This window comes from Lineus longissimus, chromosome 9 (genome assembly GCF_910592395.1).
Source record: "Lineus longissimus chromosome 9, tnLinLong1.2, whole genome shotgun sequence".
NCBI lineage: Eukaryota > Metazoa > Nemertea > Pilidiophora > Heteronemertea > Lineidae > Lineus > Lineus longissimus.
In genome coordinates this window covers 9,437,106-9,451,227 of record NC_088316.1, presented here as the reverse complement: position 1 = coordinate 9,451,227, position 14,122 = coordinate 9,437,106, and the positions used below count along the sequence as shown (strand labels likewise).

Here is a 14,122-nt window from a genome sequence, read left to right as displayed (position 1 = left end):
ACTATTGAAAAGTGACGGTATTATGCACAATCATCTTGACGTGACGATATAATGCCGTGCAACGTTAGATAGGCCTAGATGTCAGATGGCAATAATCTGTCATTGACAGTGGCTGTCACTGACACTGACCTGTGTCGCTGTCACCTTGCTATGGCTGGAACACAAGAAGACACTATGGGGTATCACAGGCCCCAATAGGGCCTACACATTATGTATAACAACCGACCTCAGCAGCCTCGGGCATTAAATGCAATTGACATGGTTGGAACAGCTGTTTTTAACAAGTGGCATTTAATATTCAGTTGGATGCAGATATCCGGCTTCATGTGATAATCCGTATCGATAAAGTGATCACTGCAAAGTTTGGCCGAAGGCCCAGGCTTCCAACACTCCAAACGTTTGCACTTCCGAATCCACAGCTTCCTCCTCTCTCGTTCAACTGGCTTTGGAAATTCATGAAAATGGGTCCCATCCGTCATTCGATTGTTCTTTGTGCTATCCTTGACACAATTCGGAGCCACACAATACACCATAGTGAATGAAACACATTACTTCCAGGTGTGCATAATTAATTAAGGCCCTCCTGCTTTTATGATTGCATGACATGTACAGATAACCTGATCTACATCACAACTTTTGCTGAACCCGCCGCCTGGCTCTAACAAGCCAGTTGCTAGCCTGATTAGGTAATCAAGTTGTCAAACACATAATTGGCTATATCTTCAAAATGGATGGAGCTAATTGCATTTGGTTTTCTGTATTGTATAAAGTGTTAGGTACACTTTTGAAATCGTCTTACAGCAGAAAATGGCAAAAAACCTTGATATATGGCCTTTAACTAAGAAGTTTAGAAAAATCTTGAAATTTTGCGGGGAGGAAGAGGAATATTTTCAATGTCTTCGATCTGTGACTCAAGAAAAAACTTTTGCGCTACTTTCAGATATATCAAATTATCGAGTCCCCGACTCAACAACGTGGCTGTGATTGGTTGTATATGGGTCTACTTGGCTGTCATCCTCCTTGGTTTCGATGAAAGAAATATCCCAGAGGCCTTTTCCCCTGCAGCTTGCACGGTACGTAATAGTCAGGAATTTTCAATTTCACAACACAGGGCATTGTGCCAATCTTGCGTATTAACTCACCTCACCAGCCCACTATGACGTTATTTATATTGTTTAATCTAGCTTTTTTAATGGGACATCGATGGTTCCTGATGACACCACACATTCCCCAATTACAATTTTGAATGATTTAAACCATGGAGGTATTATTCTTAATAATACCTCCATGTTTAAACAAAACCTCGGGCAAGAATTTATTTTCTTATTAGTTGTTATCGGCGATTTAAAGATACTAGAAGTGCGATCTTGATCACAGGCTGCACGAGTAGGACGCTTTTTCCGACCTTTAAGCAGTTTCTCCTACCTTTTCCTGATTTATCCGACAATTCTCCGACATTGTCCAAAAGGTCGGATTTCCAGGAAACCTGTGAAAAATATCAGGGCTTCCCAAAATAGGCCATGATACAAATGACTTAGTTAGGGTTAATGAGGTGTGATGCAAACACCCAGAGAGATCCTAAGTTTGAATACTAATTAGCTACTCTCCTTGGACCCATTGCATGTCACACATGTGTGCACCTGGTTCGGCCCAATCCATGTAATGGGCCCTATGAATAAAAATTAGCATTTCCTTGGAAGGAAATTCTTCAAGTAGAAGCAGTACAAGTATTTGCTAAAATTAGAAGATTATGCTTGTTTTGGTATGAATAATGTGGGCCTTACACTGCAAATGCTTCGCTACAAATCTTCAAGCAAATGCTTGACTGTCAGTCCCGATATTATATTTCTTATGAATATTCGGTGCAGGTAATCTATTTCATCTTGTGGTTTTGGTATTGTTAGAAGATGTAAAGCATCCTAAACTTCAGGGCTTTTCAGTACTTGGCACCTATAAATGACCAAGTTTTTTTAGTTGTGTGGGAGAGGAGCACACAACTGACCCTGGTATTCGAGGATAGGGGGTCCTGATGAAAATATTTTGGCGAAAGTGCTAAGTGTTCTGTCCTCGTTAACACACTCTCTCGCGTCATCATCAGCCAACTCATCCAACGTACTCTCTACTATACCACAGTAGAGCATTTCACTGTTGTCGATATCGCATTAAACAGTGAACATTCTACTGTGTGTTTGCTTTTGCGCACATTCTCTGCGCAACGAAGAATACCATTGAATATTATATAAATATTGCATGTCATTGTCAAGCCATAGAATAGTCAACATTTTTTGTCAGGTCAAAAATTATTTCACGAGGCTTTAAACCAAACCTTGAAGAAATCGGCCCAGCAGGTTTTGCACAGCGACCCAAACCACTGTCAAAGTGATTTTTAATCGGCGGATACGCAAATCATGTATGGAGCCAAGACGTGTACATTATGTACTGTAGACAGTGTGTGTTTACATTAGCAGACGATGCTTGTTTGAAGCGAGTCCAGGCCCAACTTGAATGCCTTGTACTTTCTGTTCGTGGATGTAACAGTCCCACCCAATGCAACCTACCTACTTTGTGGGTGTAATTCAAGACCCTGACAGTATCACTGTGCAACTTCCTGGCTTAAAACGCCGTAAATATGCTGTTTTTTATCGCCGATTTCGTCGAAATCTTAATGGCCGCCATTTGCAATATCGCGTCATCGATGACGTCAGCCGTGGAATAATGCCGTGGAATAGCATCCTGAGCTTCAGGTTTTTGATACTCCTACGTCCCATACAAAACCCTGAGAAAATCCATTAGAATCGACAGCGAAGGGTGGCTGTTCTGATAACCTGATACACTGTGCGTAATGTATGTATATATAGTGTTTTATATGACAATAAAATGTATATGAATAAAGTTTAAGATAATCCTATCGTCAAATCGTTTTATACTTCATCGATTCTATGCTGTTAAACATTGTGTAGACGTGTAATTGTGTTTTAATTAAGTAATGAAATAAATTTGCAGCGGGGTGCGCGCAATACGAAGGAACAGCACTGAAAAATTCAGAATTTTCATAAATACCCGGATGTTCTAAAAATAGCAGCTAATGAAAATACGCGTTTCATGGCGCTGATTGACGCCATCTTTGAAATTTAACTAACCTACCTCGGACCCGAGCCCTATGGTGCAAAAGACTATACAATTGATAGTGCATCTGAGAGCATTAATTCCTGGGTCCGTGGTTTACGAATTTCCGAGACTCAAATACAACCGACGCTCTGATTGGGCGCTTTTTTTTCTACCGCTACAATCCGTCTGAAGGGCATGGATTTCCCCAGGGGTTTGTAATAGCGAGAGCTGGAGCATATGGAAAACCACTGGGTGCCGAGGATGTGGAATAGTCAAAATTATCGCATGGCACGTGGTCGTGAATGACGCGACGTGATTGGCTCACATACTAATGAGGTATGATAATCTGGAATATTGTTGAATGACCACGTGTTTTTAATTTGTACTATATATATAGTTTTTGACTGTAGCCGAATAGATGATAAATCAATAAATCAATTTGAATTTGAAATTTTGACTCTTTTATTTCATTTTAGCAGTGAGGATGGGTGGCTACAGGCGGTATCATTTCCAACAACATGTCACAATAAGATACCTTTTTCCCCTATGTGCCAGGAGTATGAGGGGTTGGGGTGGTTAGGTCCTCTCATTCCCAGCTGCCAGTCACAGTCTGGTAAATTTTTGTCTCAAGTATGAATTTTGGCAATGATCATGGGTCGGGGTCCTATCATTCCCAGCCACGAGTCACAATCTGGTAACTTTTTGTCTCACGTATGAAGTTTGGCAGTGATCAGGGGTCGGGCTCCTATCATTCCCAGCCACGAGTCACAATCTGGTAACTTTTTGTCTCACGTATGAAGTTTGGCAGTGATCATGGGTCGGGGTCCTATCATTCCCAGCCGCGAGTCACAATCTGGTAACATTTTGTCTCACGTATGAAGTTTGGCAGTGGTCATGGGTCAGGGTCCCATCATTCCCAGCCGTAAGTCACAATCAGGTAACTTTTTGTCTCACATATAAAGTTTGGCAGTGATCAGGGGTCGGGGTCCTATCATTTCCAGGCACGAGTCACAATCTGGTAACTTTTTGTCTCACGTATGAAGTTTGGCAGTGGTCATGGGTCGGGGTCCCATCATTCCCAGCCGTAAGTCACAATCAGGTAACTTTTTGTCTCACATATAAAGTTTGGCAGTGATCAGGGGTCGGGCTCCTATCATTCCCAGCCACGAGTCACAATCTGGTAACTTTTTGTCTCACGTATGAAGTTTGGCAGTGATCATGGGTCGGGGTCCTTTCATTCACAGCCACGAGTCACAATCTGGTAACTTTTTGTCTCGCATATAAAGTTTGGCAGTGGTCATGGGTCGGGGTCCCATCATTCCAAGCCGTAAGTCACAATCATGAATTTTTTTGTCTCACATATACAGTTTGACAGTGATCAGGGGTCGGGGTCCTATCATTCACAGCCACGAGTCATAATCTGGTAACTTTTTGTCTCACGTATGGGCCCACTCATTGTTAATTCAAGAAGCGGATAATAGACGGCGAAAGCATCTGGCCAACTGTGAACTGTCTGATCTGTCATCTAACTGGGAAAATCCTGCTCGCATCCGTTTAATAATTTGCCACGTTATGCCTCTACTGCTAAGGGAGGGCCCCCTTGCAATTGTTTTGGAATGATTACTTCGATAGAAAAAATTGTCCTCCACCTCGCCAGACCGAAACCGGAGTTCTCGCAGATTGTGAAGAAACACTTAACATTTGTTCTTTCGTGCTTAAAGACCCATCTCGACTGTCGTCCGAATAAATTGTAAAATGCTATGACCTCCGCTACACGTGGCCAAATAAAATCTACACGACATGGCTTTCATGACAAATACAATTTTCGTGACCAAAACGCATAAAATTAGCCATTCGGGAGATGACAAACCTCTTACTTCAACTTTCTAGGCACCTCATCAGGAGCAACCTTGAAAAATCGAAGCATTTCCTATTAAGTGAAAACCATATACTATGCGTTATTCATATGAAGACAAGCATTCTCTCTCTTTAGAAGCAAACTCTAGCTGATAAAAAGCGTTTTCTTCGACTTGTAGCAAAAATTTCAATTTCCGAACAAGGTTTTATTCGTACGAGTACCAGCAAAGCCTTCAAAATCGGTAAAGAAAGCAAATGTTTTTATTCATATAGCCCAATATGCTTTGAGTTGAAACTTACGCAGTGTCTAGAGAAGATTAACAGGGCCAACCCTGTTACGTTAGTTTAAAATCCAGTTCATATTAGCAGCGCAGTGGCCATGGAAAGTGAGGTATGTGTGATCGAAAAAAACAGGTTTACCATATGCTACTTTATATACCGTATACATATAGTGTACGATGCATACGGCAGAATCAGATCAAATGTGGGTGAGGTGCACCGAAAAGTGAGGGGTGCGATATACATGTACAGAAAAATTACACGTATTTCTTCAGTGGTATGGGCGGCGGTAACGGAGGCAATACTGCGGGAAGTTCAGTATGCTGTGAGCCGTGTCTTTGTCCGTTATTGGGTTGCATCCTGGTTGGCAGATTGTCAATTACTATCACTGTCATACAAGAACCAAAAAACAGATTTGGTTACCAATTTTCAACAACGCTGTATGTAGTCAGTACAATGCCAAAGCCATGGCTGATGGCCGCAGCGGCGGTTGGACCCGCCGCATCACCAACATCAGGCTCGAAACGTTAAGGGTTGGCAATAGGTACCACTATTTTGGCTAGAACCTGAAATTCAAAATCAATTAGAACTCCTTCAAAGTGAAGTGAATGCCGATTTAAAACCTGGGAGGCTGTTCTTTAGAAAACAAAGAACAGACTCCCACCCTTGAAATTGCCATTTCCTTTGTTTTGAAGGAGTTCTAATTGATTTTGGATTTCAGGTTCTAGCCAAAATGGGGGTACCTCTAGCCAATCCATAAGGCTCAATCCCTCCAAACTCAGGACAGCTTCTTCCACGCGTTCCGCAAAATCATCTGCGTTAATAATAATTGATCTTTCATTGCTATCTTAACGTAAATTTGAGATATTTTATGAGCAATCGCTCGACATTTAGCATTCGCACTCGTCGTCCATTTTTGTTTTGAAACAAGGTAATGGTGGGTTCCAGAGCAAACGTCACGAGCCTCATTAAGATCGATCAAGAGTCAAGGGGTTTTCCCCAAGGCAAGCACATTCAAAGCTATCCATTGGACTCTTTTCGCCGATTTTAGGCAGAGTCAGCGCTCGAGGAACTTCAGTAATGCCTAACCGCAACCCTGAAATGTGACAGCAATTATAGGCCTTGGTTTTCAATTGTCCGCTGATTTGCGCATACTATTTCGAAAAGCACTGTAGTGGGCTCGTGTTGTAAATAGTAAACAAACCGACGTGAGAGATAAAGTTTAAAAATGTTCAAGCAGTTTTTCTCCACTTTCATAAAACATTTTTCAAAGGGGCTGTTCACTTTATAATCAAGGGTGCAATTTGTGGTCCCCGAGAAAACCGTAAGAGATATTGCGCTGCCATTCGCAGGGATACTCTAGTGTATTAAATCATTAATTATAGTGCAACAATGATTTTGATTCCTTCTAATTATTTAAAACAATAGGATTTTGTGCATCAAAAAGGGTGAGAAATAATGCGATTGGATTCCTGAAACTTGGCACATGTATTTGGAAAACATTTAAGCTAATAAAGAAATTGAAAAAATCTAATATTTTGACTTGAAACCAGTTGAAATCCAACAGAATATCATACCTTTCATGCTATCCGAAATCGAAAGAAAGTGATAAGATTTGTGGAGTTATTTCCAGGTATGGAGATCTTATTCTCATTTGGGGGTGAAAGGTGTCATTGTGGCTCTGAATGAGTGTTTGGTCAGAGTCATGGGTCATTATTAGTTAAGCCTATGTAGTAACTTGCCTGGGGTCCGAGACCAATGACCCATGTTGGCACTTGTTGTTTTTGAGCTGCTTTATTGTTCAAATAGGCATTTACAATAGGGTTTTAGAATACTTCAGGGATTTGGTTTGCCAGGTGCACTGGTCTTCAGCTGGGGGTTTGGAGAAAACAACAGATTACAAGAGCACTTGTAATATGAAAATGCCTTCATTTACATGTAGGCCTTGACAGTGCATGTCACAGCCCAAGTTCATTAGGCCTATAGCTTCAGGACAAGATAGATGTAGTTTAGTCATCAGAGACTGGTGTTGGCAAGATGGTGTTGCATCTTTGCGAACGGTGTGGTGCCGTTGTGATTGATGAGGACAACAGAAACTCACATCTGCTTCGGCATCAAAAACATTTTTGTGAGAAGTCGCCAGCCGGTCCATACTGTTACAGGTGTGGCCACACATTTTCAAGGAAACAGTATTTCTTGGATCACTTGTGTCCCTTTTCTTCCATCATCTTGGAACCATATACGACGCTCATCAAACCAAAAGATGCTGCTTCCCTTGTGGACTCTCTTCGAGACAATACATTTATGCAACGAGCAACAATTTGCAAGTCAGGAGGCTGGGCTCTACCAGGATGCTGGCCCCTCACGTTTACTCCTTCCTTCATGAACCAAACGGCTACGACAACTCTAAACGACATATCTCTAGTCAATGGGTATTGTCAATTAGAGACAATGATGGAACAGGATACGCTAAAGTACGACAGTAACATTCAGGTATTCGATGAATCGAATGCAAAAACCTACTCTCTGATGCCACCCTGGACTCTACCGAAACCAAGAAATGGACTACGTATTGATATGAATGAGAATGTGGTGCAAGTACGCACAGGTGTACGGGTAAGTTCCCCCTCCTCCTCTGTCTTCGCAAACTGTCATGTCTCTCAATTTCAAATTCAGGCCTTGTGTTTCTGCCCAGGCCAGGTGTAAACAACCTCGCAAACAATGAAGGTCTTAATTCATGGATTAACTCCAGTCTAATTGTGAGAATGTAGAAAAACGCAAATATCTCGAAAAGTAGGTCATCCACTTCTTAAAAACTTGAATATTCGATTTATATTAATAGACCTTTTCGCCAATGGCTCCCGGAGGGCTTCATCCCATTGTTGGAGCCTCGGAGCTCCATTGTTTGGGCATACAAGCATAGGCCCTCTGGGAACCATTGACGAAATGGTCTATCATCTTTGTAAGGTATATGCCAAGTTTGATCAGATGTTCAATTCAAATTCTGATATAAAAAGCGATTTTTATGTTGTCATAATGCATTATTCAATTCGACTTCTCCGGATTACAACTTTTGCGCTGCTTGTGAGGAGAAACGTAAGGCCTCTATTGAGTGTTAGATCTTCAAAGTTGATTTATGTTTTCTTCAAAAAGCCCAACTTGAGCAATAGCATGTCTAGTTGTCATGACTGTTGAGTCTCTATCACAAGATAAATCAAATACTGAATTTGTCTAAGGTAATGGGCCTTATTCGAAAGTGCAGAGGTCAAAGTTGGAACTAAAATGTACACATGAAAATGTACAGGGCAATGCACAGGAACGATCGGAAATCAGTCCGTTTTTGCCAAAGTACACCAGTTCAACAAGCATTTGATACTCAGATGGGACTCTCTACTGCAGAATAGTGGAAGAGAATCAAATGGTTGTTGAACTCTTCTTGGTTTGGCAAAAACAGACTGATTTCCGAACGTTCCTATGCATTCCCTGTACATCTTCATGCGTAAACCTTTTAGTTCCGGCTCTGACCACTGGTGATGAGCGCCCGATGAGCGCACTTTAGAAACTTGTCCATTAGCGGCCTGTTAATACTGAACACAAAGTGTAGTGTGTGCCAGAATTTCCATTATTCACTCAAGAACAAGGCAACCAACTGCGACAGTCACAATCTCACCCTGCCATTCAGGCACATTATACCCTCGTCAATGCTTGTCTAACTTGTATGATGCGGTTCTGTTTTTTGTCCAGGTCTTGATGCACAGCAATTGCACACCAGTGCTTGTTCTTCGTTACTAAACACTATACCACTTCCCTTTAATTTTGCTGTGGTCCATCAATTTTTGATGGAGGTGGAACCTGACAAACTATAGTATAACTGAATAGAACTGAATATGAAATCATTTTAAATCTTTCAGGTTGACAACAGTCCAGTCGTGGTGGAATACAACCAACAAACAGAGGAGATACCACTCGAATTGGAATCTACTATGTGTAGCAATAAACAATGTGGATTACTGTCTGAAACATTTGGAATAACAGCCGAATCAGAGGGATTTAAAAGCGATGGGGGCGAAGTTGCTGAATTCAGTTTTGTGGAACATGTTAACGCATCTAATGATGAACAGAATTTGAACGAAAATGTTGAAGGAGCCACGGATAGCAATAGCTCAGACCCGGAGTATGTGTATGGAGTAAGTGATGCACACTTTGATTCATTTACATTCAGAAGGCATTGGTGGCCAAAGACGGAACGACTAGACGCAAACTGTTCACGAAAGCCCTGGATGTTGCCTGCTTGGCAGTTGGAAAATCTTTCGGGAATGAAGGTTCCACATTTCTGGGAGTTGGTCTGGCAGCAGCAACAGCGATCAGCCACATGTAGGGAAACGAGTCATGGGTTGGATATCTCTGCCCATGTACTCCTGTACAGACACAAAATGCGGGCAAACCCTGACTTTCGAGATCTAGCTGCCTATTTCATGTTGTCTTTAGCAACTACACATGATATTTTCTGGTCACAGTTGTCCGTTCATGATTTCAATTGTACAGATATCCCAGTGTTGTGGCTTGACAGGGCAACAACTGATACAGAAAAAGATCTGGTTTACAATAGCATGAAAGAGAGGGAATCCCCTCTTCACAAGGAATTACTATCCTACTTCGAGGATCCGAAAAAGAGTGGGCGCCTCCCAGTTGGAGTATCTTTGGACTCAAAGAAAGTTCGGATTCAGAATTCTGAGGACTACGAAACCCAGAAAGACGCCTACTATCCAAAGAAGGGTGGTCATTGTGCAACATTCACCACTCTAGTTGATACCTCTGGATATGTTGTTCTTACAATTCCTGTTGGAGCTGCTGCCACACCAAGATGTGGAGACAGCAGTTTCATTGGATTAGAAGTTCGACTGTCACAAGATGAGGGGGATGACATTGCCCCGCAGGGGCTTCTTTCTCTCCTAAAGGGTACAGAGGATTATTTCATAGTGCTTTCTGTGGACAAAGGCTACATCTTCGTTCCACACAACGTCAGTCAAAGTAACACTACAAATCTCAAACAATGGTGTTCAGATAATGGTTGTCAAATCATTTGGCCAAGTGATGGTTCTGATGACATTCTCCAAGTTTCGCGTGATGGAAAAATTGAGCTTGTGGCTTCGCCTGCTGATCCTGTCCTGACTAAGAACAGTCGAGTCATTGTCGGAAAATTGAGGTTTGGTGTCGAACAGTTCCATGGTGCAATCTCTGACGAAAAGATCCTGGACATGGCTCCATACCAATTCCTGCAACCCTTGGGGGAGGATTTTTGCACAAAGTACGGCATACCAAATGACTATGTCAGTTGCCCTCGCATATTTCTAATATGGCTAGCAGCAGTCAATCATTTCAATAAGTTTCATCCAAAATTCAATGTGAATTTTGTAGATGGTGATGAGCAGGTTCGACTGGCGAACTTGATCAAGCACAGACTGAACAAGACCAACTTTCTGCATGACCCAGCAGTTACGCTGCCACCTCACATGCTTCAATTTCCGAGCTCAAGAAGTGCAAACTGGAACAGGACAGACGTGAGCGATATCAGAGAGTTGAGGTCACAACTACACCTACCAACAATCGGTGAAGAGAACATCTATGAAATGTCACTGGGACCTTATCTTGTTAGACGAGGTTGCTCTTATATCACTCACCTTAGACAACTTGAGATGAGCAACAGACTGGAAGCATTCAGTTCCATGCCAGAGTACTGGGCATCTGCAAAGGAATTACCAGCCTCCACGGCAGTATTTTATACAACCCTGGAGCATGCGCCAGATGGATGGGACAATGACACTTATTTCCGATGGCCAGAGTCTGGGTTAAAAGTTATAACCATGAAGCTTCCCTCTGCAAACCGTACGAACAGAAGTCCCGCGAATCTGAAGCGTCCAATGCTTGCCTTCGCAGAAAAAGGTGAAATTGATGAAAACTATCTTGGGTTCACAGGACCGCTGGATACTTTGTGTGGATGGTCTTGTGGAACCACTACGTCAGCTGATCTCGGATCAAGAATGTTGACATCAGACGCTCATGTTGTAGCCCTGTTGATGTTGTTGTGCGGTGACAGATTTCGGGCCCCCATTATCCGGAAAACCCACCTTGCAGACCCTAAGTTGCCAGCCCATCTTCAACCAAGGTACACTGCCCCTCATGGACAAGGTCAGCATACACAGCCTCGCAACGTGTCAACCTCTGGGGACACTCCGATGGATGAAAACGCAACCAACCCGGGGGACACTTCCAGTTCCAACTCCAGGGACACTCCGATGGATGATGTACATGTACTGAATGAGAGATTATATCCTTGTCGGGGCCTCCTGAATGATGCTAACATTTGCTATGCAATAGCTGTGGTGCAATGCCTCAGACATGTTGATCTTGCTGAACAGTTGGTTCCTGTATCAGACCTTGACAATGAGTTCTTAGATACCTGTTTGAGAATGGAAAGATGGGAGGAACCATTTTCAATTCAAGCACTGGTACAAGCATTGAATGATGAAATTGTAGGCACGGGTTACCAGTTTGTGATGCCAGATTATCATGATGCAGGAGAATTCCTAATGAATCTTACACAGAAAATGAATCTCCACGAAGGTTTCCTAACTTCTTGGCCTGTGCAATTACATTGTCCTCTTGGTCATATCGATTTGCAACTAAGGGACAGCAACATTCTCAGAATAAGGGCTCCTGCAGGACCAGAACTTAGATCTTTGACAGCTATTTATAATGGCTATTTTGCTGACTCAGATGTAATTCAGGGAAGGTGTGGAAATCGTGCACGCAATGGGCGCAACTGTGACCGTCTTGGGCAAGGCTTCCAGATAACTTTGGATGGAAACCTTACCATCATTGAGATTGACCGAAACATTGACATTCAACACAAGAACATGACTAAGATTGGACAACCGGATGTGGTCATTTGGAGGGTAAGGCAGTCTTGGGGGTGATTTGCCATACTGGGAATAGGGGTGCTGAAGGCCACTGGTTCTGCTTTTTGAAGCACAATGATTCTTGGTGGAAAATGAATGATGCCCATCCACCAATCGCTGCATCACCTTGGGAACCTCAGGGTGATAATTTCACCATCAACGTTTTCTTTTTGAAGTAAAGCATAACTTTCTGACTGTCATACAATGTGACGATGAACAGTTGCTGTACAGGGTGAATAGTAAAGATTATGTTTCTCTTTGGACAAGAATTGACTGTTCTGGACATCGTAGTGAAGTCAGTGAAGATTCTGCTTTGTTTTGGATTTAGAATTGGCTGTTCTGGACACCGTAGTGAAGTCAGTGAAGATTCTGTTTCATTTTGGATAAGAATTGACCATTTCGGAAGTCGGTTCAGCACTATGACAGTTATGGTACAATTTGGATTACTTGGATCGGACCTTATTCAACAAAGAGTGAAGGTAGGCTTATTGGTAAAGTTGAGATAGCATTGCATTGCATGAACTTATTTTCAGCATTTCTTAAAAAGAACAACACCTGCAGTTTTTGATATTGCATTTTGTCAATATAGAATTATACATTGATTACAGTGCACATCATATTGACAACCCTATGTAATTGCGCAAAGGCTGTTTATGAAGCAGCATCGCGAAGCATATATACTTGAAAAATCGGATAGGAGCCACTCATAAGTCCGGAGACTGATTACGGTGTTGCAACTTGCAGAAGAGGCCATCACTAGCCAGACTCGACTCCAATAATGGAGAACTTGGGGTCAGGCATCATAGTCATTGAGAGTCGGCCTCCCTGAGGCCCTTTCAACTAATGATAGCGCCGAAACAATTTGATTGCTTATGGGCGGCTCCTAGCCGAAACCCCAGTACGCACTATCAACATGGCCTGCAGCATTTTTCAAAGACTTCGCGAAGGGATGGGGACGCCAGTTGGGACGCATACTGTACCTTGGTAGGATCGGATCCAGGTTTTTAAACCAGGCTCTATCACTATCAGGCCTTTCAGTAACATAGGTGAAGACTGGGAAGTGGCGGAACGAGAGGATTGTACAGTAAAGAGTGAAGTTTTTAGGGCGTTATTAATGGAAATCTCTGTACAGATGTGTGATTATAAATAATGATCAGTAAGGCCTTTTCATACCCTGTTGAGCAAGTTGAGGCAGACTGGATATCAATCATTGGTATTGCCTTATTCAATCAAGGTCAAGAAATTATCTCATTTCATTCACTCAATGTGAGGGTGGTAGCATGTCAAAGACACATGAACTTACATTACTTTAGAATATTGCTTTTAAGTTAAAAACATCCACCTACCAGGATGAATGTCTTTAGCATGAAAAACTCTAGCCTAGCTGACAAAGATACTCATTGTTCTTCTTGAAGATTCTCCATCTACTACTGTTGTATACCAGCGTTTTGTAAGGAAAATGTGTGGCTACATCAATAAAATATCTGTAGCAGGACAGTTTATTCTTTGAGATTGAAGAAAACAAGCTACATTTACAATGTAGGCAAACATGGTAGGAGTAGTTTGCCCATGTTTGCCTACTTCATAATTATTCATGTTATTTTGCGAAACCCTTCTAGTTCATGGATTGCTAATTATTTTTCTGCCATTCCTAGCACTCAATCGAAGTTCATAATTCCAGTAGATTTAGGCTGTAGTGAACTATAAGTGAATGAATAAACTTCAAGAGTACTGATACTAAAACATTTGATTTGTAATAGAAATGATTCTTTGTTCATCCCCCACCCCAGCCAAGAAAAAAAAATCATTTGTTGTCCAATCCCCCATCCTGTTTACTCCAAGCCAGCTTACATAAACATTCACCAATCTATTCCCAAATCCAGTAGGCCTATTTATATGTTTATGCATTGTAGGCCTTC

The 14,122-nt window shown here is 42.1% G+C and overlaps 1 protein-coding gene across 2 annotated transcripts in view; it reads left to right on the top strand.

Moving 5' to 3' along the window:
- The window catches only part of LOC135493844 (gamma-aminobutyric acid type B receptor subunit 2-like), a 600,170-nt gene that overhangs the window by 392,863 nt on the left and 193,185 nt on the right, over window positions 1-14,122 (top strand). For both annotated transcript variants that reach the window (XM_064781458.1, XM_064781459.1), the window contains one exon: window positions 941-1,073. In XM_064781458.1, the coding sequence (XP_064637528.1) occupies window positions 941-1,073 (133 nt within the window). The remainder of the gene's footprint in view (window positions 1-940; window positions 1,074-14,122) is intronic.